The sequence below is a fragment of the Halichoeres trimaculatus genome, unplaced genomic scaffold (genome assembly GCF_033239565.1).
Source record: "Halichoeres trimaculatus isolate MK-OKI-2021-1 unplaced genomic scaffold, fHalTri1.1 fHalTri1_scaffold_20, whole genome shotgun sequence".
Lineage (NCBI taxonomy): Eukaryota > Metazoa > Chordata > Actinopteri > Labriformes > Labridae > Halichoeres > Halichoeres trimaculatus.
The window spans coordinates 19,390,170-19,416,561 of record NW_027437198.1 but is presented as its reverse complement, the minus strand read 5'-3'; the positions used below and the strand labels follow the sequence as shown (position 1 = coordinate 19,416,561).

Sequence of the window (26,392 nt, the reverse complement as noted above, 5' to 3'; positions counted from 1 at the left end):
TTTTGATTAATCATCAGTCTCTTGAAAAAATAAACACTCTTTTTTCTCCTGTAGACTGTCAAAGACCAGACTTAAATGTCATCCTCATTTTCTACAAGTCAAAGAGACAGAGTGCATTTGGTGGCTGTTTTCAGTTTGACCATGACTTCTGTTGCTAACAAATTAACCAGACGAATTACTGTATAAAGGTCAAGTCTCAAAAGTCTGGTCATGTAGGTTAAAGGTGGTTGGCTTTATATGATTGAGGGTACACATTTGAGTGGCTGAAATACATTAATTTGCACAAAGGCTAGCTTTCAAAATTCAGAAGTTATCAAAACTGCTGATAACCATCACTCAGCTCAACTAACTGACCACCAAAGTTATTACTGCTCTTCATGGTACAGCTGTAAAGTAAAAGAAGTCACATAAAATGTCCGTGTAATGTTTTTTTCAGCTTTAACAGCTGGACATGCATGCATTCCTAAGTTTCAGAGGAAAAAAATATTTCTAGAGATTACTGCAACCACATGACATTTGTTTTGAGGGGAAAAACAGTTCAGCAACGTGTAGAGCACTGTTTCAATGTTACCCTTCATCTTTGTCTCATTATACTAACGGGGACATTTTGTTTATGCTGCCTCTCATCAAATATGTATAAATTTATGAGAATTTTTCTGGGACGCCACCATCAACTACCTTCCTTTCAAGATGTGGCATGCTTTTGCAAGATGCACTTTTTGGGTAACATTTTTTTTTTCTTTTTCACTGACACATATTGCAGTGCTCTTTGATAATCCACTTCAGTGTGGAGGACATGCCTGCCTATTAAAAACCAGGCAGGTGAAGACGAGGAGCAAATATACCTCAGCCTTCTTGTGACATGACAGCCAGGCAGTGACAGATAGATGTTTTAGAAAAGCTGCTCAACTTTTCGCAATAAGCTGGACAGAGAGGTCACAGGTTCAAGAGTTGTACTATAATGAGCTACACTCGGTAACAGGCGGCTTAGTCCTATAAATTGGCAGTGTGGCTCAACAACTGCAGGAAAGCTCCGCGTTCATTTCACATACTCCTCTAAATTTGACAGGACTCCGCCTTCTTTCTCTTAAATGGGTAAATTTGGTGAGATAATCCATAGACGGGATCATCTGCAGGGGGGATCACTCAGAGGAGACAGGGAGACAGGGAGGATGGACGCAAAAGGGTTACTTTGTACCCCCAGATTGTGTCCTTAATACGAACCCCCTTCAAAAAAAACTCTCAGCCCAGATGTGCAAAACAAATGGTGCACAAGCAGAAAGAGAGAACAAGCTGTCAGAAAAGAGGACGACATAAGGCAAGGAAATAAAGCCGAGGAAGACAAGACGAGATTTTTAAGGAAAGCAGAGCAAGTAATTAATGCTACAAACAGCCTTGTTTACAGCACAGAGGCTAAAGGTTGATTAACCTCCAAGGCAGGGGACAAGTAATCAGCTTTACTGCATGGCTGATCATAGGAAAGCACTCTAACACATCCGCTGACTCTTAAACCAGGAAAGATGTCCAGGAGCATATGCTTATCGACAGCTAAACCCCTGCGTGAACTAAGCACAAGAAGCATCACTGTCCAGCAAGAGGACTTTGGGTTCAGCTCTGCAGGTAGGAAAAGGCTCTGAGTGCCCAATCGAAAATGAATTAATAAATAAAAAGCAAGTGTGAAAAGATTTATAGCACTGACTTTTTTTTTCTTCCTGCAGAGAAAAGATTGTTTTCTTACCACAGCTGTAGCAGCACCCACTCCAAATGAAGCCCAGCTCAAGATCAGAGAGAGCGCCACAAAAACCATGATCCTGGAGGAAAACAGCAAATGAGAGATGGTGACAGAGGAAAGGCAAAAAAAAGGCAGACAGGAGGACGGAAAATGGCTTTCTTGATTCAATTGTTGGGACTTTTTTCTCAATTAATCTTTAATATTCAGAAATATGTTTGATTAAAGGAAAAGCACACAAAGGAGGTTAAAAAAGGCCACTGCTAAGTATAATAACACTGAATGAAAAAATAGTGTTAATTCTACAGTGATAAGAGTAGAGACCTTCTATCTTTCTTTCTTTGATATCAACTGCTCTGTTTGATTCCCCTTGCAACATTTTAATTAGTTTCCCTTTCGGTCAACCAGAGATGCAACAACTGTCAGTCAGTGTGGGATGCCACTTTTGTCACCGTCAATCAAAATCAATTAGCTTTGTTGGCTTTTTTTTTCTGGCTTGGAACATCATTTAAGAGTACTACGAGAAAAAAAAGAGAAAACATTTAGAAAAACTTAGTGACCACTGTCAGAAGCAAAACAGAGTGCCGTGAATCAAAAATGCTCCCCCTGATGGATGTAAAAAGGCAGCAATTGGTCTTAACTCGCTGCTCCAACCGTCTTGAGAGCCCCATTAAAGGAGCCTGAGAGCACTTAATAATTAGTTAAGGGAGTAGCAGGCTCATCCTGCCCTGACGATCAATACGCATTAGAGAGGCCCATCAGAGGAGGTTGTGGAGAGCGATCCTGAGCATCATCTGCTTACACTGACACACAGTGGTGCTAAATTGGGAAAAGGGGATAAGAGGTCTTAAATGTGGATTTCTCTGTCAGACATCATTACTAGTTGCTAATAATGAAAATGAAATGTTCCTCTTCCCAGTCTCTCTGTACCTCTCAGAACTTTAAAAACTGAATGCGTTGAAATGAAATCAACACCAGTTGGCTCACTCTTCCTCAGAAATCACTGTTGACGTGGACAAAACAAAGTTAAGACCATTGACTGTGCAGAGAATGGACAAAGCCCATTCATTTTCACTCATTGCAAGATGTGAAGCCAAAGCACTGCCCCAATGAGCACTAACATATCGCCCTGCTGGAGCCAAAGCATGCACAGAAAGGCTTTACTAATCCAGAGAATGCTGCAGGAGCCTCATTTCTCGACAAAGCTGCCAATTAATCTTTCTTTCACATGAAATCACCAATTACAACTAAAAAGGACACTTGAACACATGTTGGCGTGATAACAATTGATTGTCATGACATAAAAGTTGCCTTTAAAAACATTTTTAATGTGTACTTGAATTTTTCTCACCCATAATCCATCTGTTACAATAGATTAAATGAATTTAATGACCTTACTGCAGCCTGCCACAGGGGGAGCTCTATAAATGCTGGCTTCATATTGAGGGATATCTTCTGCTTTGTTCATTCCTTCATACACTGAATGATTAAGGCAATATGTTGAAAATATTATTGTGTCAGGGTACGCAAATTGAGTCTTAAAGGGAGGGTATCCTGTTTTGTAGGCTTTATACTGCATTTGTGATTAATTAGAAAACTTCCTACTGTCTCTTTAAGGACCCTGCTCCACAAACCCCCCTCCTTCTGATTGGCCAGCCCTTCGGAAACTTGTTGAAGGCATTACTGTGGGCAGACTTTGGTGTTTGAGGTCTGCTTCTACCACATACCACAAACAGGTGGCAACAGATCTTCATGTGATGACCTCATTATTTAAGCTGGTTGTGAAGATCATGTGCTATTTTGGGAATTAGCACATTGAGCAGTTTAGCAACAGATTTGGGGTTTTGTACAATTTGTAACTTTTCCTGGGGCCTCTTAACTTTCTCAACATGTCCTCTCATGGCAAAACTGTTGAAATGAACCCAAAGTTTTTATTTAAAAAAATTAGAAAACTAGCAAAATTTGGTTGGTTACTGCTGTCAACATGGTGCATTTGATGTTATTTCACCATATCTACAGGATCAGATTGAAAGGAGAGGCCTGAGCAGCCTATGCCCCTAGATCTGTTTTGCCATCAAAATATCCTTGACAATGAGAATGTTTTTTTGTTTTTTTTTTGCACTGTCAAGGGCTTAAATCAGTTATTATTAGCAGCAGCTTTTAGCTTTCTTTGTGTAGCTACGCATGAATTAAGCACATTTCCATTTATAAGTGCTTAACATTGTGACCTCTAATGAACATCTTCTTTTCAAGAGGTCAGACATAAGTTGTAAAGACATAAACATTGCCTTTTTGTTGTGTTTCTTCTTAGATAGAGAAGGTGAATAAATCAAACATTTGTAAATTTACACTTGCCTTATGCTATTACTTCAGTTGCTCCACTGTTATAAATGACTAAATATTCTAATTTAAATATTCTAGAAAGCAAACTTAAAACTTAACTTTTTGTCTATCTTTAAATGAGTTTTACTAATTTATCTATTTACCATATAAGTTCTAAACGTATTCTATTTAAAGGCATATAATCTTAATCTTTAACTTAATCAATTATCTTCTTATTTACTTACTGCTTCTGTCAGCTTAATTCTGTACTTTTAACTTTTAGTTTTACATCATTTTCTCTTCTACTTCATTAGTCTTTTGCACTTATTATCTTATTTTTTTCTTTTGATTTGCTTGTTTTATTTTCTTATCTTGAGTTTTACATCTTATTTTACCTTCAGTGTTTCCTCATTAAGGTCTCCAGATTATAGTTCCTCAGATTTTAATTATGTTGCGTTTTCCTTGTGCACTAGGGGTCGTGGGTTGGTGTGTTGAGGGTGGAGGGTTGTAGGTTTAAAAGTGTGTTTATGGGGATTTTCAGGACACTTATTTTTTCAATTTCTATTGTTATAATCCTCACATTTTATTTAATCATTTTCTTTTTGTCAAGCACTTTGTTACCACACCTGTGTATGAAAAGTCTGATCGATTTTTTGATTGGTTGACTGATACCTCTGATAAAAATTTAACTTGTGTGACACACTCTTGAAAGAGTTTAATTTATGGAAAGCAAGAGATGGGAAGGAGAGGAACAAGTAGTGGCATTGTCAGTGTATCTGGCTGTGTTAAATGCTGTTGGTGATGCTAATACAGAAACCTACATGGAGCCAGAGAGACTGACTGTTGCCCTGTCTGCTTGAGATCCATACAGAGGTCAATGAGGGGAAAATAGCCTCGGAAATCAGATGCACTTTCTCCACATACACACTCAGGAAACCTACATGATTAGCAGCCATCGGGACTGCTTGGCCATCCCCAAGCACATGGCCAAGCAGATGACCAGATCCATGATGAGTAGCAGCAGGAAGGCCAGCCATCTATGAGGGAGAAAAACAGGAAAAAAAACATGAAGCATCAGTAACCCAGTCCTGATTGAGCATTTCTGCTTGCAGAGAGCATGCTTCGTTCACATGTAAGAGCCTCGGGCAACATATGTTTCAGACTGAATCTGTGTGGTCCGTGCACTCTGTGTATGAGCATTCTTGTCTCCTAGTTAGAGCCCATCTGTTTCAGGTAATTTCCAGCCAGCTGGCTTAATAATTCAACACCACAAATCCATAGGCATTAATTTTTTAAGCTTTGAAAATGTCCTTCACAGTACTAGCCTTGTGTGTAAATGTGTGTGTGTGGTGTGGTGTGTGTGTGTTTCCTTACTGACCATCTAACACGTGGGAATACTTATGACTCATTCTTAACAGTGAAAGCTCCTGTACAGTTGTAAATCTCCCAGTGATGACCATATACATAGATTTTCCGGGTGCCATACAAATTGGTGGATTGTGAAGATGTTGTACAACGATAGCAACTTGCTATGGCTACACTGAAGTAAATCTATTCAACTGTACACCAGGGTCACTAGAAAATGTAATTCACTCATTCCAGGTGAAGAAGTCTTGAGTTGCCTTGAGAGACTGTATATATAAACTGCAGCCTGGCCAGTCCTCTGGCTGCAGAAGAAGGTATACAGATGAATAAAAACAGTAAAAGAGACTGCTCTCTTCTTTATCGAAATAAATGGGACTGCAGACGTGTTTTTCCCCGGCACAGGGCAAGCAATGAATTCAGAAATTGAAAATGGGTAGGGGGAGGATATAATATTGGGAAAAAGCATGGTATCATTTTTCCCCTACTGTTCGAGTAACACTGGGTTTGGCCATAACATTTGCTGCTCATCAATAAGTCCTGCCACTAGCTGGTCATAGCCCAATGGCTGCATGAAATCCAATCAACACCCAGGAGATTAGAGTCAGAATGCACTGTAGTCGCAGCAACTCGAGTCCAAAAAGAGGATCAGGTGTCAGGATTGGAAAATACACCATGTGAGAAAATGTTTGCATGGAATAAATGAAAGGAATATGTTGTAGTGAGTCACTGCCAATGACACAACGGGAGTTATTTGTGTTCTGCAGTGCCAGAATTTAGAAATACCTTCCTCAGTATTTTCAGTAGTTGATGCAGGAAATATGGAAACTGCAATGAATCACCCATTAAAAACACTCAAAAATGTACATACATATAAAGAAAGAAAATAGCTCAAACAATGAAATTGAAATGATTTAATCTGACCTGCCTTGTTGGATAATTCAGATAAAGCTTTATTGCTTAGGGTAAAAACAAACAGTTGATTCATTTTTCATTTTGCTGAAGATTTGCTTCAAAGCTTGATCGCAGAGACTCTTAATTCTGGATTCTGATGCTGAAACTTCTTTAAAAAATGGGTACTTTTGCTGAAAATAACAATAGGTGTATTGTAAAATCTTCCAAACAAATAACAAGAATGAAAAGGAAGTGAGAGTTCACAAGAGCCAGATGCATAATTGTTATGAGGCAGATTTACTAGAAAACACATCCACTTGTCTTCAGGATACTCAGAACCAAGAACCAAGTTTTAATCAGTGCTGTGTAAGATGTACGACTCAATGAAAAGACAAACATGTTTGCAAGATTTTCTCCATGAATAATGAATTCACAAGCTAAGGAAGAGTAAAATCCTCTGAGAACATGGCTGACCAACAAGATAAGGAAAAGCAGGAGAGGTTATCTTTTAACACTGCCTGTCTTGTACATAAACCAGGGCTTGGGGTGACTGACCCAACTTTGCATATAACTTGTAAACAAAGAATAAATTATGTTCCCAAATCATCTTACAGCACAATGATATGTACTACAGGAACAGTTAGGCTGCAGTGAGTTGGTACATAACCAGAGACACAGCTGGATCCTGAACTTCAACAGTATTAGAACTCGGGATGTAAAAAGAGTAACTCTTGGCATATTTATTGCTAATCCTTATTTCTTTTTACCTTGAGGCACTAATAATTGATTCTTTTTTGAGTGTGTAAGTATGTTTGCTTGCATGCGTATTCATGTGCTCCTGTTCTACAACAGTTCCTGCTGGAGTGCCTACTGATGCTGTGAGTTTTGCTTTTAACCCTATACTGCTGAACATATCATAATTGAAACATGAGTTTCAAAGACCTCTATCTCTTGACAAGAACAATAGTTTGCTCAAAAAAAACAGTTTTAATTTTTTGTTTTTTTTTCTAAATGTACTCTAACACCTGAGGATTATCATTCATCACTACAGGAACTGAATACTGAATAACTAGTTCCTGTACTGAGACAATGCATATTCACTAAAAACTTCACTAGAAAAGTTGGCAAAATTTCCCAATGTATCAAATATGGTACAAAAACTACACTATAAGCAAAATGATACACCATGTTTTTTGGTGGATTTTGTTAAAATGGTCAATAAGCATCTCAGTTCCAAAAAATTTAAATTTTCTCGTTGTTTTTGATAGGTCAGGCTTTTAAGGGTTAAAGATTTTACAGCAAATACAAGCAAGAATATTGCAACAAGTTTGATATTTATCCAAATTATCATGAACAAGACAGGGACAAACTGAAAAAAACACCTGCTCAGCATTCTTCCTGAAAACCAAGCAGGATGCTACCTGTGTTACCTGGACTGTTAATAACATTACTGCAAGCTAAAAGTAACAGTAGAGTTTAAGTGTTCAAGTGTTTCTGTAAATTCCCCTATTATGGGATGAATAAAGGAACATCTTATTTTATTTTATCATATCCCAAAAATACACAGCTTCATTGGTTTGTATGGATTCTGACTACTGTTGTCAGATCACTGAACTAGATCTCAAGACATGCCAACAGGATCTGTTGGATTCTAATGGCAATCAATCAATATCAATTCACATAGTGCTGAATCACAACAAATGCTATCTGAAGATGCTTTACAGAAACAGCCGCTATTTTTAACCAAGACCCCACATAGAGATAAGATAAGCCTTATCTCATCTTAATCCACCATGAGCAGAGCACTTTACAGCATTTTGGCAAGTTACAAGGAACTGCAGCCAGATATCTTGAGCAAAACCAGACTGATGTTCGACAGCCACCTGGTGTGTCCGTGTTAGGGTTGAAGGGATAAAGTGAGATGCAGAAAGAGAGAGAAATGAACGTACACATAACATTAAGATAAATACAATACATGGAATTTACAAGAACTCCCAATTAATACTAATAGACTGGTTTAAATACTTAGGTCTCAAATTAGCATTTCTAATGAAACAATGTTAATGATGGGGGTAGGAATAAAAGTGTCAATCATAGCAGTGGGAGTTGCACTGTTCTGAAATTAACTTTGGCATTGTTACAGTGATGATGATGGTGAGACTGTTGCAGTTAATAATAAATTAAATGTGTTCCTAATTATCCAAATTCTCACAGTGAATGATTTGTGGTGAAACAATGGTAATTTCTCAGGTGATGGAGCATCAAAGATTTGTCTGCAGAGACTTGGATTTAGGCTTTCACTGTTTGAACTAAGACCTCAACTCTTGGCTACAACATACACTCACCGGCCACTTTATTAGATACACCTTGCTAGTACTGGGTTGGTCCCCCTTTTTTTCTTCAGAACTGCCTTAATCCTTCATGGCATGGATTCAACAAGGTACTGGAAACATTCCTCAGAGAGTTTGGTCCATGTTGACATGATAGCATCACACAGTTGCTGCAGATTTGTCGTCTGAACATCCATGATGAGAATCTCCTGTTCCACCACATCCCAAAGGAGCTCTATTGGATTGAGATCTGGTGACTGTGGAGGTCATTTGAGTACAGGGAAGTCATTGTCATGTTCAAGAAACCAGTCTGAGATGATTCCAGTTTTATGACATGGAGCGTTATCCTGCTGGAAGTAGCCATCAGAAGATGGGAACACTGTGCTCATAAAGGGATGGACATGGTCAGCAACAATACTCAGGTAGGCTGTGGACTTTAAACCATGCTCAGTTGGTACTAAGGGGCCCAAAGTGTGCCAAGAAAATCTCCCCCACACCATTACACCACCAGCAACAGCCTGAACCATTGATACAAGGTAGGATGGATCCATGCTTTCATGTTGTTGACACCAAAGTCTGACCCTACCATCTTAATGTGGAGTAGAAATCTAGACTCATCAGACCAGGCAACGTTTTTCCAATCTTCTATTGTCCAGTTTTGGTGTTGCTGTGTGAATTGTAGCCTCAGTTTCCTGTTCTTAGCTGACAGGAGGGTCATCTGGTGTGGTCTTCTGCTGCTGTAGATCATCTACCTCAAGGTTGGACATGTTGTGCATTCAGAGATGCTCTTCTGCATACCTTGGTTGTAACAAGTGTTTTTTAGAGTTACTGCTGCATTTCTAACAGCTCCAACCAGTCTGGCATTTTTCTCTGACCTCTGGCATCAATAAGGCATTTTGGACCACTGAAGTGCCGCTCACTGGATATTTTCTCTCTTTGGGACCATTCTCTGTAAACCCTAGAGATGTTTGTGTGTGAAAATCCCAGTAGATCAACAGTTTCTGAAATGCTCAGACCAGCCCGTCTGGCACCAGCAACCACGCCACATTCAAAGTCTCTTAAATCACCTTTCTTCCCCATTCTGATGCTCAGTTTGAACTGCAGCAGATCATCTTGACCATGTCTACATGCCTACATGCATTGAGTTGCTGCCATGTGATTGGCCAATTATAAATTTGCATTAACAAGCAGTTGGACAAGTGTTCCTAATAAAGTGGCTGGTGAGTGTATGTGCCGCAGAACTTACATGTCCTCCAAAGGCAAGACAAGCTCTGCATAATGTGCAAACATTGGAAAAGAGTAAGATTTATAATCAGACAAAGCAATAAGTGCAGTGTGACGTCCCCAAATCTGACTTAACATATGTTCCACTGGTTTGTATCTGACTGAAATGAGGCTGAGGAATTTATAACACTTCACTTTTTAATACCTTTTGGAATGACAGTTTTACACTTTGCAATTTGCTTCTACTAAATCTGCAACCTACTGAGACAAACAAGAGTTATGGGTTGAGTTTGATGAGATGACATAAACCTCAGTTCTCAACAGAACCTCTGTGCACACACATACATCCAGATAAGCCCTGATTAACTTTGTGTCTATAAAAAAAACCATCAAACCAGTCCTGTGGCAGAAGGTACCATACACTAAATCTATCTTCTTTTAGTATCTCCTCCCAATTTAGTCCAATTTACTCCTACAGTACAGTAATGAAGCGGTGGCAAATGTGAAACATCACGCTGTAACAGCACTGTGAAGTTTTATGTGCCCCAAAATAAAACACGCAAGAGAAGCTATCAAATTACAGTCACAGTTAGGAGCAGTCACAGCCTTCGGAGCTTCATAAATTAGTCCACATCTCCTGAATTAATGCTGGATATTTTATTCATTTGGACTACTTTGTTGCTGATTTGGTTTGTCATGTATTTCGTGGTTTATTGAATTTCAGTTTTGGCCTCTCAGTGTTTATTTTTCCTCGGCTCTCTTTTGAAAAGAACACAGTTATCAAAGAGAGAAACACATCAAATTAATAATTGCAATCACCGTGAGCCATGGTTTGTGGGTAAGGAGATCATTTATGGTCTAATAACCACTCTGCCTGCATTACATTCAGTGAGAGCAATAAGCATTCAAGCTCAAACTGCACAGTGGGCAACACGCTCAATTTCAGCTTTCATTTATTTAGCAATCAGGAAAAATAGCTTTTCCGGTCTGTGTTCCGGAGGGGAGATCAATAAAATCCCATCTGCTCTGAGTTTCGTCTAGACCACTTATTGTCTCATTCTGAGCCTCATGTTTACTTCAACCACAGTCACACTCACACTCACACACACAAACACGCACATCAAATTAATGTCAATCACCTCAGAGTAGTAAGTAAGGCGCCACCCACCTATAGTACTCAATGAAGGCTGTTTGGTCAGCAATGGCTGCTAAGTCCACATTAGCTTTGTTGATATCCGGCAGGGCAGTCAGCTCGCGGATGACGTTATTGATCATTAGCCGCATGAAGCGCAAAGACTGAAGATAGTCAGACCTGGCAGCAAAGATTTCATCCAGACGTTCCAGGTGTTGTTTGAGTCCGCTTTCCACATTACCAACAGATCCAGACACCTGAAAAATAAATTAAGATAAGAGAATAAGAATATCGCAGATAACAGAATAAGAGAGGAGGAGTAAACAGCGTGTGAGGAAAACAGGGTCGGAAAAAAACTGGAGCGTAAACAAATTCATAAAAGCAGATATTCATAAAAAAAGATTGAAAATAAAGAGAAAGGTGAAAGAACCAAAAGAGCAGTCCCCCAAGAAAAGATTAACATTTCTCCTCAACTGTGTGTTTCATTCAGGTAAACAATGTTAGAGTGGAATACTGATAACAATACCAGGGAGACCTGTTATCACAAGGGTCTTTTATAGTGAGAACAGAGTGGGTGGAGGCATGCTGGAGTGGAGTAAATACATTTTACTTTTCTGTTTGAAAGAAAACAATGTGATGCAGTAAACGGCTGCACTTTCAAAGCATCAACAAGGACAGGATCAGGTCAGCCTGAGCCTCATGTTGATGGGGGAAATTTTCCCTTTACTATGGCTACATACAGCCTTTAATATGGCTACCATAGTTTGGTGAAAGCAAAGCATGATGTGAAGAGATCACAGCCGGTTGAGCAGAAGAAATAACCAAGACCAAGGTGGGTACAGGGACACTTAAGATGATGAAAGTTCTGTGTCTCCAACGTGAGTATTTATCGCATCTTCTCTTGCCTCCTCATCCACTAATGTGATTATCTCATCCAGAGTACTTCTAGAGCCTGGATTTGTCAACAGATCATCAAACATCATTTTAAAAATGAAATACAATAAAGCTTCTCAGAAAAATTAAAAATTTCGACATAACTCAACATGTTGAGAACAAACCATATTCTATCTTTGACGGAAGACAGGAAACGCCTTCCAATATCCAAACTATTTACAGTAGCATTTTTCTTCCTCTGTCTTATACAGAAACTCACTATTTGGGTAAACATGAAATATATAAATATTTTTTTCTGTTTCACGCCAGATGGTGCATGCACATGAGCAAGCACATATCCACATTTTGTCTATTAGCAGAGTGTCAAAGGCGACAAAAGTCAAGAAAAAGTGTCAAGGTAAGGAAGAGCGCCCCGCCCCTTTTCCTCAAAACTGAAGCTGATCTCTTGGCAGGCAGCATTATGGAGCAGGAGACAGACAACACTGATGCAGAGCTTTCTTGTTGTATGATGAAGGTTGTTTGTCTGTTCTCGGTGAATACATTTTTGAAAATGATAGGATGTTTCGTGACATTTTTAATCTCGCCCCTGAGAACTATCTCCTATAACAAGAACAAAACTAATACTGAAACTAATAAAAACTTTTAAGCATTTGAAAAAAATGAAACCTAAATTAAAAAAAACTTGCCTTAAAAACTAATCCAAACAAAACTGAAAATGAAATTAAAAAACACTGAGTCAAACTATGGAAAAAAGGGAGCCTAATTTACTGATCTGCAAATTTTGTTTTTGTCTGTATGACTAATCGACCAGCAACCCCCACAGCAGGGGGTTGCTGGTCTTCAGTGGTCATTGCCTGAAAAGTTAGAACCTTTTTGTTGACACAGCGGAGGTGAGATTTATAACCGTTACTGCAACAAGTCAGTAGAAGGCGCTCTGAATCTTTCTGCTTCACAGCCAAAGACTGTATAAAACATGCATGTAGTCCCCCTGACATCACCCGTCTGTTTCTGGAATTACCATATTGGTAGTGGCAAGGGCTTTGCATACAGCTATAGGGCGCCTGCCGTTCATGTGACCTGACCTGTGCCTCTGATTGGGCAATGTCACAATCTTAATAACCTCTGAACCGCAGAGTTAGAACCCCCCCACCCACCCCCGTGTGTGCCGATAGTAAAATTTGTGACCCAGACTGGAGACGTTTTTTGAACCAGGCTGTAAATGGTTTAATTTTTTTTTTTTTTGCTTTGTGTGTATGTGACTTCCAGTACTTTTGGAGCCAGCCTCAAGCGGACACTCAAGAAACAGGAGATTTTAGCATTTCTGTATTGTCTCATATTCTTAGACCAGAGGTTGCCTCTTGTTCACAGCCAATTAACCATTCATACAGCCTATGGTTTCCACCAGTCTCTTGACACACACAGGGGCTAGCCTGTTAAAAGGATAGCTATGCCACTTAAGTAAGATATGTTTAACACTATGTGTATTTATAATACTAATGCAAATAAATGTCTTTACAATTGTTTACAAGCACAATCAACAGGACACTTGGCAAGGTTAGCAAGGTTAGCAGGGTTAGCAGGGTTATCAAAATATCTCTCCTGTTTCTGCTCAGGGATGTTATGCAGAGAAGAGAAAATGGCTTCCAAGTGCATTTACACACTAATTCCAGACAGTGATGATTACTTCAACCTTGCTATTTAGTAAATTTCTAAAAAACTGGAAAATAAACTCAACGTGGGCAATGTTTGCATGGCCTTGTCTGAGTCACTTTGCTCATTTCTGCTCACACAGCTGAGCCGCGTTCCTTCGCTCAACTTCTTTCAGTGCGCACACAAACCAGGGAGCAAATCAACTTTTATGTTACTGTTTTCTATTTCGCAAGAATTGGTACATATTAATATTTCATATCCACCTTAAACAAACAGGTATGAAAATATTACAGATCTTATTCTCTTTTCAGCCAGAATGCAAATGTTAAACTTTACAGCTGAGCAAATATAAGAAGAGTTAACTTAGTGTGAGACCTCCACACAGATTTAACAAGTGGTCTATTGCTCTTACAAGGACACACACACACACACACACACACTCACACACACGCCTCCCACTCCAAAATGACTTTGCAATAACTTCAGGTTTACTTATAACTGAGTAGGAGGCTCTTCTAATTCTGAAAAGATGTGGCTTTCTTTTTAATCTGAAGCAGTTTGCAGCAGTCTTAGCTTCTTTATCTCACATATTCTCTCCATTACACCCATGACTTCTTTAACACCTAAGTAATCTGAGTGAGACTGTTCATTCCCACGCTTTAAAAGCCCCCCACAAAAAGGATGGAACAAATACATCCCAGTCTCCTTGATACCAGAACATTTCAAACACTCTTGATTATATTGAGAGTGAATGCTTCTGATGGTTTGTATGCAAGGTCCGAGACAGAGTATCTGTGTGAAGATGATACAGACCCATCCTCCACTCCAGCCCTCCCAGGGGAGCTTGATAATGCATGTGATTGCCGGTAAACTGCTCTCACTCCTAACCTCTATGTTCATCATCTCTCACAGCTCTTGCCACAACACCCTGAATCTTATCTGCAAGCCTGTACGTCTGAGTGTGAGAAATGAGATCCGTCAGCTAGCTGCTGTGGGTGATCCACATTTCCCCTAATCTGGACCATCCTGTCTTCCCTCAAAGTGGATTAAAGCTCACTTTTACTGAAAGCAGGTCACGAGGAGCCTTTTCCATATCGGACGCGCCTGTTAAATGAAACTGAGGCGCACAGCTGCAGAAGTCCGAGTGCCAATTCACATGCAACTGAACTCTTCTGTCTAGCCTTCAGTCTTTTAATATACGTCTGAGATTAACTGATAATAACACAATATACATATTCACAGCTGTCTAATTTTAAGCAAGCTAATGCACCACTCAGCAGGGCACTGAGGAAAGAAATACAGGGGGCTCTGCTGCAGGAAACAGTGATCATTTCGTTGTTAATATTGCATGATAGAAAAGAAAGTTATAAATCTCTACTGGAAATGGAAGCAGGCAATAAGATGTGCAATCAAAATGTGTTTTCACCCACAGTGACCAGGCAAAGATCTTCATGTAGAAAGATGGACACTTGAGATGAGACTGAATAAAGAATACATCATCTATGAGCCACATTAATTTGCAAATTCAATCCAAAGCAATACACCTCCACAGATTCAAGAGATATCTGTTTGGCAGTGGATAAGTCCATGAGTCACATATTAAGGACCAGAGATCATTTGAAAATTGAGAATGGTGTCGGGGCACGTCCTGATGATCAACAAGACTTGTTTTTTCACATTTTCTTTTCTTTTTCGTCCTGACTTCAGTCTCTAGTTTCAGTTTTGCGTTTGACAACCAAGCTTTGAAGACCTTAATGTTGATGCACTGGTTCAAACATTCACATTTGTTTCAAATTTCTGTGATTTTATTTGTTTACATAAGGCAAAAGAAAGACAGGATATGTGGAGAGTCGTGAACAAGGGTGGACAGGCAGCAGAGAGAAGTGAAGAGTTGAACTAGTGACGACTGTGACAAGGACTGAAGCCTCTTTACATTGGGCAGTATTTCTATATTTCAGAAAACAACCAAATTTCAGAAAAAAAACAAACACAAAAAACATTAACCAGGGGTACCTAACTTATTCTTGGGCTTTTTGGGGCTCTTCTGGTATGCTAATGTAGTTTTAAAGCTGTATTGTTTCACAATAGCCACGTATTCATGGACCCAAATATTCCGCTTACATTTGGTTTATTTGCTCAAACGGAAAGCATTTAACCTCTTTATACACCTCATTCTGAAAGGAAAGTGCCAATCCCAATGGACATTTAATATGTCGGTTTCACAGGGGTGGAATATCCCTTTCCCCAAACCAATTGAGGTATCATGTATCCGCTCCAATGGAAAGTTGTCAGGGTGCATTCTTTCAGCGCATGCTCAGATATGACGTAAGACGCAACAAGAGTCGTTCCTCAATTTGTTTGCATTTGTTTACGTTTGTTTGCATATGCCCCATCGACTATCCTGTTTGATTATAACGGTGCATGTAGACCAGAGATTGGAATATTCTTTCTATGTATAAGATTGTTTTCGGAAAAGTCATTCAAAAAGATTCCATTCGGAAAGACGAAAAAACCCTCACGTAACCGTGGCTAATGTTTTAGAAAACCTGTTTGTCTGACACGCTTCATTTTAGCTACTGTCTCTTTAAGAATCCCTACTCCACAAACCCTCTTCCCTTTGATTTGCCAGCCCTTTGTAGGCCTGTCAGGGGCAGAGCTATAGGAAGACTCTGGTGTTGGAGGCCTGTCCCACCAACATAATATCATAAACCAGTTGAGATATCCCAATGATCTCATAGCTTCAGCAAGTCTCATGGAGATCTCATGAAAATATCAATTAAGATATTTTTAGAATGGACTGTTTTAGCAGTTTACTGAAAGATTCAGGGATTTTTACAAGCTATGAATATGTTCCATTTTGAAAATGCATATTTTTAGTCAAGACAGCCAGCATTGTTACTTCATATTCATGTTTAGAATATGGGAAAGCCTCTCTTTAATGTCCTATATGCCCTTTATCCCATTTAAAAAAAATGCAAAAATGTGAATAAAAATTAAAAAACATTCTTTCAATCACCATAAATGCAATGTTTGTGTCGGCTTTGCAATACGTACTTTTTGTTTGCTGTTTTCCCTTCATGTCCTTGTTTGATATGCTCACATTTAGTCTTTTTATGGGAACTTAACAGACTAAAATTTGAATATACAAACCTGTGTTGGCATTTACTGGGAGCCTGAACATTCACATTTTTATACATCACCATGATCACAATAAATTTTGTCTGAGTCTTACAGAAAGTGTGTAAACATGCAGACTCTTGGCAAGCGTACAAGTTGGCATTAAAGTCTCCCAGTCCTTTATGATGTGAGAGTTGGACAGCCATAAGTGATCATGAACCTCAAAGTCTGCGTCCGTGAATGTGTGGAATGGAAGTGAACCATCAAAACTTTCCTCTTTGAAGCATAATGATCCCTCATAGGATGTAGAGGTATTGTAAGGCAGTGTAGATTTGATGATGACAGGAGCAGTAACGGGGCATAAACGGGGGCAAAAATTTGCTTGTGAAAATTGCCATCTCCACAGCAGCCTTGTGAAGTGGAACCATTTTGTTTGTTTATAAGCTTCCTCTGCTTCCGGCCAAACTGAAATCAACTAAGTATGTGAAATACAGCCAAGGAAATGTGCTTAAGGTATTAAGGTACGGCAAACTGAAAAAGCGATGACTCTCGAGCCACATTTTGTGGAATAATGCAAAGAGGGCCAAGAAAGGATTTGGTAAACCAATAAAGATCAGAGGACAATTACTCTCACAATAACGAGACTAAAAGAGGACTAAGGCAGCTTTAGCTTTACAGAACAACCGGCCAAGTCATCAGCTCTGTAAGTGGAGTGGAGCAGAGTACATTACACCCTGCTATGATTCTGCAAGTGAGAAAGCATTTCCTTCCCAGGGGGAGCATCTATGTTTCTCATGCAGCCATAGTATATATATCATGCTACAGGATCTAATCAATACAAGGATGCTGCAGCAGAAAGTCAGATGAACAACTCTCACCTTCTGTTGTACAAAAGAGCTGCTGTATAGCCAACTACACCCCTTTCCCCAGGTTATTTGCCACACCAAACTGAAACTAATGCAGTCCAATACAGCTGCCTTCAAGTAAATACTGCCTTCATGAAGGTTATACTTTTCAGTTTTATGTTGGAACTGCTTTAAAGAGGTGCTGATTCAACTTAACGGTCGTAGTGGCGGATGAAGGGTGTGACATTGCTGAACTATATTGCACTGCATTGAAAGATGTCTTTCCAGTGCATTAGAGGCAAAGCAGGCAGAGAGAATAGATCTTCTAAATTACTTTAATAAACACCTGTCTCACTGTGAACAAGAAATAAAGTATTACCAAATGAGTTCAGGGCATACATTGAGACTGATATTATAGGTATTTAGTGTATATTTCAAAAGTATCTCTTTATCTGTCATGGCCTAAATTGTTGTATCATAAACATCAGCGTGTGTGTGCAACAAACAGATTAAAATGTAAACCCTTCCCATTCTCTGTATTACCCATAATGAGCACTCAGTTTGCTTTTATTGAGTGCTTACATAGCTCTTTTGGTCCATACATTAGCACAATATGTGTAAATAAGAGGCCCCCTAAAGTGGATGTATGTTATTAACATGGTCATATGCACACATATGCAGTACAGCTAGTGAGACTGCGTGTGATGGAAAGGGGAGAGGCTTAACATCCATTAATGCACTGCAGATGGATGTTAATCCTCTTCTTCCTCGTTGTGATCGTTGCTTCTTGCAGGGCCTTGTTCTGACTTTCCTTGCTCTGCCTTCCCCTCTCTGATCCGCCACCAACACCACCCACCCCCCCCTCTTATAAGCCTCCCAAATAACTTCCCTGAATGCAGGTCAGGAGTTGTATGGAAAAGAATCCCTATTTACAAATCCTCAGGCAGCAGTCACCTCGATTCCCTCACTGTGACAAAAAGAGGATACAGACCCCCTACAGGGATGTGCTGCTTTGAGACAGATGCACCCCCCGCCCTCCCCCATTAATAGAGGTGGGGGTTTGGGTGTCTACCCGCTGTAATTCACTGCTTCCAAGAAGAGTAAGCCAGAAACAGAACATGCTTTATGCTATTATGGTGAAAAACCAGCTCTGGAAACTACAGAAGAGTGATGGGCAAGGAGTTACATAAAACTAATAAAATTCCATATCTCTTACAGAAATGACACATTTACAGCCTGGTTCATTGGCACTCATTTGACCTGAGATTTATTACTGAGATGAATAAGAAATTCTCAGACATCGAATGATTATGATGCTGATATGGTTGTACATTGAAGAGAGCTTGGCACTCTTCCCTCACCAGATTGTTGATGCCACCCAACGTGTGATTGGCATTGTAGAGAGAGTAGGTCAGCTGGTACACCCCATCATTGGTCTCACTGTTTCCATAGAAACCCACTCCTACGGCCGAACTGTGAAAAAAGGAGAAATTAATAAATATAAATCAGTGTTTGTTTGTTGGTGTTACTTCTTGATTATGAGCTGTTATTAAAGGAGAAGGGAGCCACAGAAATATTACTCATAATTTCTCATGGAGCTGAAAACATTAAGTCTGTCAGGGAAATGTGTACTGCACCAAAGGCTTCATACAGTCTTCTATAATACTCCATACTACTGAATGTTTATCTTATTACATTCAGACTGAAACTTGCTTCTGGCAACAGAGAAACTTTGCATAAAGAATTAAATCATGAATGAAACTATCTTTGGATGGACTTTTTTTTAAATGTATGACTGTGAGTAGTTTTTATCCTCCTTTCATACATTTGTTCACACCTTAAAGGCACAGCGTTCAGAAATGGAACTATGCTAGTGCTAAATAAACACTCTTCTTCAAAAAACTCCCTGCAGACCATGTAAGCTGTGTCAACATTTTCAACCATGACTATCAAAATACAACCTTCCATCATAGTCTATAAGAACACAAGTATTAGCTTCTTAGCTAACTGGTTTCTGTAATCCAGTAGTTATTGTAATTAGCTAGCAGCATGAGTTATCACCCGCTTCACTTGGAAATTGTCTTTTTTAGACTTAATATGAGCCACATTCACCTAACTAGTCCAGAAAAATGTCTTGTCCCAAGCTATTTGAAGACTAAAATGAGGTCTGAATTACTTGTAACAAGAAAAAAATCTGCCAATGGCACAAGAGAAGAATTACTTGTATTAAGCCATCATTCTAGTTTCAAACAAATTTTCCAGCAAATGTTTCTTCTACCATTTGCAGATTTTTTTTACTCGTTATTAGCAATTCAGACCTAATTTTTGTTTTCAAATAACTTCAAACAAGACATTTTTCCTGGACTGGTCAGGTGAATTTGGCTCATATCAAGTATATCAAGACAATTTTTACTTAAAACAAGACAAATACACTTGATATGATTAGTGTTTTGCAGTGTAGGGTTTGTCACAAACTAACCAACATTGGGACATTGATTTCCAAATGTCATCCTAATATCAAACTCTGACCTTAAAACAAAAAACCTATGCTGAAGTGTTGAAAACTGTGGTTCATCGAGCCCCTGCTTGAGGCTGGCCTCAGATGCACAGGAAACCACGAAACCCACACGTCAACACACACAAACACCATGGGGGACTGTTTCATATTTTGTTATTTTTTAGGAGGTTAAGCTTATGAGTTTTGCCCATTTAAGGACATGGGTGACTTGACTAACAGGTGGGCAGCTTGTGGCTGGCCCCATTTCAATGACCATGCCCACTCACTCACTGACTTTGAGGCGCGAACCCGTTAAGTCTGTGAGGGCTTAGGGTTGTCCCACTGTCAAAGTGTAAAGAGTGTGAGGGCTCTTGTGCAAACTTTTTGAACACTAGATGTGCTCTTTCAATGAGTGGGTATATTTGCAGACTTAGTGTAAAGAAACTACCTACAATTCTTGGCAATGTGACATGACACCACAGAAAAACAGGGGAAGCACACATAACACGCACATGGAAATAAAGAGACAGGGAACAAAAGTTGAAAAAGTTAAAACCAATGTTGATGAAAAAAAAATCTGCCTGTATTGACAAGAAAATGCATAAAACAGTCTTAACCTGCCCAAATCTTTATATTTTTACACATACTGTATGTGCAGTTTAATTAGCCTCTTACTGCCTGAACTTCTTAACAGTTAAAAAAAAAAAGATTGTTTTTTTTTCTGAGTTTTTGCACTCTTATAGATGTTAAATCAAGTGGAGATTGTAAATCTGCATATAGTTTACAGCATCATTGTAACTAAATTATATATATATATATATATATATATATATATATATATATATATATATATATATATATATATATATATATATATATGTAGACAATAGAATTTCATACCCTGACCAATATATCGTGACACAGTGAATTTGATATGATGTTTGATATGTGTAAAATATTAAACAATAGGTTATAATGAGATACAAAGCTCATTTCAGTTGCATCAAGACTTGACAGGGTATTCAGGGGTAAATATATAATGATTTTTTCAAAATGTTTCTTTTAAAAGAAGGTTAAACTTTTAAGGTTAAACTGTTTTGAGTAATAGACCACTTTGACTTTTGATAATAATTAATGTATTTCCGTGAAAATGTTATTTATATATATATATATATATATATATATATATATATATATATATATATATATATATATATATATATATATATATATATATAAACTGTTTTGACTAGTAGGACAGTAATTGTAAAAATTCATTTCTAAACTTAAACTTGTTCGATAATGATTAATAACGCTGCTTAAGTGAGCAACATTATGACGCCCAGGTTATGTCAGAAGTTCCAAGTAATACCATTGTGAGTCCTTGCGGACTCGTGCACTCAACCACTTTCCAGCTGATCTAAATTAGGTCTGTAAGGGCTCAGGGCTCAGGGTTTAGGGGAGGACACTGAGATTCAGCTGCTGTATGGAATGCAACTGAAGGCCCTCGTGTTTTCCTCATCCTAATTTAAATACAGCTAGGATCAGTTTGGCTTTTCCAATATGGCGTCTGCAGACGATTGGCTACAGAACCCTGTAGCAAAAACAAAATTCTTATTTTACAGCCTTGGTTTTGTCTCATATCTATTATCATAAAAAACTAATGAATAACAAATAACTCTGGTTTTTGAGTGAACATGAAGGTACATTGTGGCCTGATGCCAACACTGATCCTTCTCTTGCAATGAGTAACAGCACAGACACATGACTGTAAATAATCAAGAGGAAAATCTAGAGACAGATTCTAGTTTGAAATGTTTCCTTGCTCTCCCCTTCAGTTGGTGAAACAATAGTTGACTTCTATAACAAGACACTCTGGTGTTGTATAATGTGTATGATCCTAAATTTGTCAAGTTAAATGATCAAAAATGTGAGTTATCACTCCCTTGTTCACTGAAGCTACATGAGCTGAATTTTGGTGCTAGCAACCACGTCACCACTGGGTCTGATAAACAGAAACTTTCAACACTCATCTGTTTTTGTAAAAACTGCATGACATTTCTCATTGAACTCATTCTAAATACTCCTCTCTTAAAATATCTTTTCCTTCCGTTACTGATCTCTTCATCCTGGCTGCCATATGGGCTCCTATAAGAGGAGCTGATTTCTTTCAAACACTTTTCACAATTGTCGTATTTCTTCTTCTTCTCAGATCCCTCACTGCTCCCCTTATTCCTCCATCTGTTTTGTTTACCCTTTTCTCTCACGAACAGATTGTTAGTTTAACACATAAAGCCTTTTCTTTTTTTTCAGCGGAAACTTTGAATCTTTTCTCCCATTCATGAAACTCACAGTTCAAGAGAAACAGGGTGGTACATACAGGATGATACATTTCTGTCTAACTGAAACCTGATCTTTAATTAATATGAGTCTACAGTGTAATGAGTAATGGTACATTCTGGTTATACTTGCAGTGTGGTCACCCTACGGTGAGGTTGGAAACACTTTCGGTGTCTATGAGCAAATTGAGAGAATCGCCCACAACAGGAAGTCAGTTGAGGATTTTTTTTTTGTATGCTACCATATGCACAGTAAACCCCCCCAAAAGGGTACTAAGTCCTGTTTACACTCACAATGACTCATATGTTGGGGACTTTTAACACCATCTGTGCTACAAACCTACAAAAAACAGGCAGACATTTTCTAGATGATCCAGTTGACGCAGTCGTGTTTGTCGCTGAGACCGAGAGGGGACTTAATTTTGTGCACTGGCAGGATGTAGAGTCTCATTTTATTTTCTGTAACATCCTGTCAGGGTGTGTGTTATATGTCACTGAAAAAGCTGATATGTGTGTGTTAATGTGTGTCTTTTTTTATGCCTGCCAGCACCTGTCACTTTAACCTTGTCAGTATAAAGAAACCTGTTGCCCGTCTCTTCCATTAAAGCCATTCCCTCTGGTTATGATTAGGGGCACTCAGGGCATTGTCTGCACAAAACCTGCCTGAGCTAATAAAGATAGAATTACTCTAATCCTTACAGCCCAAACTGCATGAATGTGGCTGTAAAAATGTCTGGTTAAAAAAAAAACTGAACAATATGTCTCTTTGCTCTTCAGGACAGTAATGTTCCAGTTGATATGCAGCAGCATGGATAATGAGCTCTACATTAACCCTGAGACCAACCCAGTGATGTGTCAGTGATAATAAAAAACCCAGTAATGAAGCAGTAATGACACAGGACATCATGGGGCAGTTTAGCCTCCAGAGAAACATTACTGTTTTTCTAGGGCTGTGTAAAAAGCTGCCTGCAAGCAGCCAGGGGTGTTACAAAAAAAACAACACAATGCCCGACAGGACTCAAGGATATTTAGCCTCCTTGTTCCTCCAAGGATGGATCACTTCACAAAGGAGGTGTAATGCTTGGCCAATTATACCTCAGCATTGAGATCATGTTATGAGCTGAATAAATGGCCAAGCTGAATGAACAAGTAATAACAGATAAATGCCATGATTCTGCAGAGACCTGAGCACTGCTGCTATAATAAACCGTATGAGAGTTAACAGAGTGACATTGGCAGGGAGGCGTTTTGGAATATTAGATTTGTTTTCTATCTTTAACCTTAATTTACCCCATTCATCCTCCTGGGCTCTGTAATAATCACCCACAGAGGTGCTGCCGCGTTCAGATCCTCTCCTTAAAAATTCTGCCATGTAGCTAAAACATAACTCATAAAACACTCTACTAAATTCAAAGCTTGGAAAATCAAATCATGATGGAAAAGGGAAAAAAAGTATTCTCAAATGAAGTTAATTTTCCAATTTTATTCTTGATGAAAATCCCATGACCTAATGTGATTCCAGAACAAAACTATGTTCAGCTGAGCATAGGTTTACTTCTGGATCTCGATTTATATGCATCTTTCTTAGCCGACGTGAAAGTGTCTGTTGTTCCAGCTAAACATAAAAACATCAGGGTTATGTAACAAGTCAATATTACTTTTATTGTCATGAAATGGATGCTGCATTTGCTCAGCATTTGTGTTGTGAGCCTCTGCATTGTGTGGAAGTTTTAACACTTGAACTCTCCAGGCAGCTATTCTGACTTTTTAATCTGTTTTTATGTGATGACTGTGTTGAATTATAAAAGTAAAGGTCACCATAGGACTCTGTGCTTCACTAAATGTGTGTGTATATTACTTCAACCTTTGTTGTGATCTTAACAAATATATTTTCAGTAGAGCTTAAGAGCTTGTTCTTGCTTTGTAAAACAAATATTATTCCTGTTATAACTCCAGTTACACTGTCCTTAGAGATATGAGAGCACTTTTTAATATTTCCTAAAAAAAAACAAACAAACAAAAAAAAAACAGTACGCTAGATCTTCATCTGATGCCCTTCTTGGCAACTCTGTTTGTCAATAACTTCAAGAGGATTCCATTTAGTATAACCACCAACCAACTTTACACTATCCACCTTTTTATTAAATATATAACCAAGTTTAATTAAACAGAGATTTTTTTCAGTTTACATATGATTTATTCCCTTATTCAAAAAGCAGCCAATACCCAATCCTGGTATCGGGTATTGGGTATTGGTGCCGTTCCAGCCCCTGAAAGCTGGACCAGGTATCGGTGAGAAAGGATTAGCCCAAACTTGACACTAAGGCTAAACTATGATTAAGTCTACAAGATATAAAATTTTACAATCAAATAGTCAGTTCTGTAAATTCTGAAGCTTTTTTTTAAACCAAACTGTTGTTAAACATTTAACCCCTTGGTGCCTGTTGTCGCAAATTTGTGACATACCCTGCCAGGTCTTGATGCAGCTGAAATGACCTTTGTATCTCATTATTACCTATTGATTCATATTCCACACATAGCAAAGATCATATCAGATCCACTTTGTCACAATATATTGGTCAGGGGGGTAAACTTCTCGTGTCTATATATATAATCTAACTTGGTTTTAAGTATTGTGTGTCCTATACTCAAATTACAACCTCCACTTGATTTAACATCTGCAAGAACGCAAAAACACATAAAAACAATCTATTTTCATAATTGTTAATTAATTCAGGCAGTGAGGGATTAAATACTAGTTTAAATAAATCTTTACTTCAGTAATTCCACATGTACTTATTTTTGTCTTTTGATCAAAACATGAACAGTCTTATCCAACAGTAGAGCATGCAGGTTATTATTTAACACTGGTATCAGATCAGGATCAGTATCGGTTGATACCCAAAGACCAGGTATCAGTTTCAATATCGGGACCAGAAAAGCTGGACTGTTGCATCCCTATCCTGTCATAGTCCAAATATAAAAAAATATCCATGTAGTTCAGGCAGCTTATTTACCATGCTGATGGAAATAACATTATTGTCTTGATGTTTACTATTGTGCTGTAAGGCAAAATAAAACAAAAAGAATATACTGAGCCCTTTTCCTGGGGTTGGTTTGAAGTGATGTGTGTCCTTCTTGTCTTTGTGTTGATAATACAAAGAGTAAAATTAAATTGAACATAACAATTTCTTCTCTTGTGTTCTAAATTAACATTCAACTGAACACTTTCATTTTGATCAAAAGCTGCATTTCCACTTTTTGAGTGACATTTCTGAAATGAAATTTCTGAGGTTTTGATAAAGTATGATTGCACCTTGTCACTGTTTCCATTACAACCAGAACTGCGTACAACTTGAGTAAAACGATACCCAACGTCAGTCTAGACGCTGCACTAGCCACGTATACATGGACCCAAATATTCTGCTTGCATTCGGTTTATTTGCTCAAACAGAAAGAATTTAACCTTTGTATACACCTCATTCTGAAAGAAAAGTACCAATCCGAATGGGAATTTAATCGGTTTCACAGGGGTGGAATATTCCTTTCCCCAAACCGATTGAGGTGTCATGTATCCACTCAAACGGAAAGTTGTAAGGGTCTTTCAGCGCATGCCCTGATATGACGTAAGACGCAACTAGAGACGTTCTTCAATTTTAAAAATGGTGGCAAGCCGTCAGCACTGGACTGCTGCGGAAAGTTTGTTTTTGATCCAAACTTTGAAAGAAATGAACATAATTTCAAGACTGGACGGACGACAAACTCGCAATACAGAGTATTGCAACACCGTGATAAACAAACTGTCGTCCTCCAGCTTTGATAAATCTCTTGATGTTTATGTTTTTCTGTGCATGCCCCATTGACTATTCTGTTTGATTACAGCGGTGCATGTAGACCAGAGATTGGAATATTTTTTTCCATGTATACTATTGTGTTCGGAAAAGTCATTCGGAAAGATTCCATTCGGGAAGACTAAAAACTCCTCATGTAACGATTATAACTAGAACTGCATACAACTTGAGTAAAACAATACACAACGTCCATCTGAACAATGCAC

The 26,392-nt window shown here is 38.6% G+C and overlaps 1 protein-coding gene across 4 annotated transcripts in view; it reads right to left on the bottom strand.

Annotated features, from left to right (window-relative positions):
* The window catches only part of ttyh2l (tweety homolog 2, like), a 50,520-nt gene that overhangs the window by 13,312 nt on the left and 10,816 nt on the right, over positions 1 to 26,392 (bottom strand). For all 4 annotated transcript variants that reach the window (XM_074695742.1, XM_074695741.1, XM_074695743.1 and 1 more), the window contains 4 exons: positions 18,861 to 18,972; positions 11,030 to 11,250; positions 4,993 to 5,088; positions 1,739 to 1,811 (listed from right to left, as the gene is read on the bottom strand). In XM_074695742.1, the coding sequence (XP_074551843.1) occupies positions 1,739 to 1,811; positions 4,993 to 5,088; positions 11,030 to 11,250; positions 18,861 to 18,972 (502 nt within the window). The remainder of the gene's footprint in view (positions 1 to 1,738; positions 1,812 to 4,992; positions 5,089 to 11,029; positions 11,251 to 18,860; positions 18,973 to 26,392) is intronic.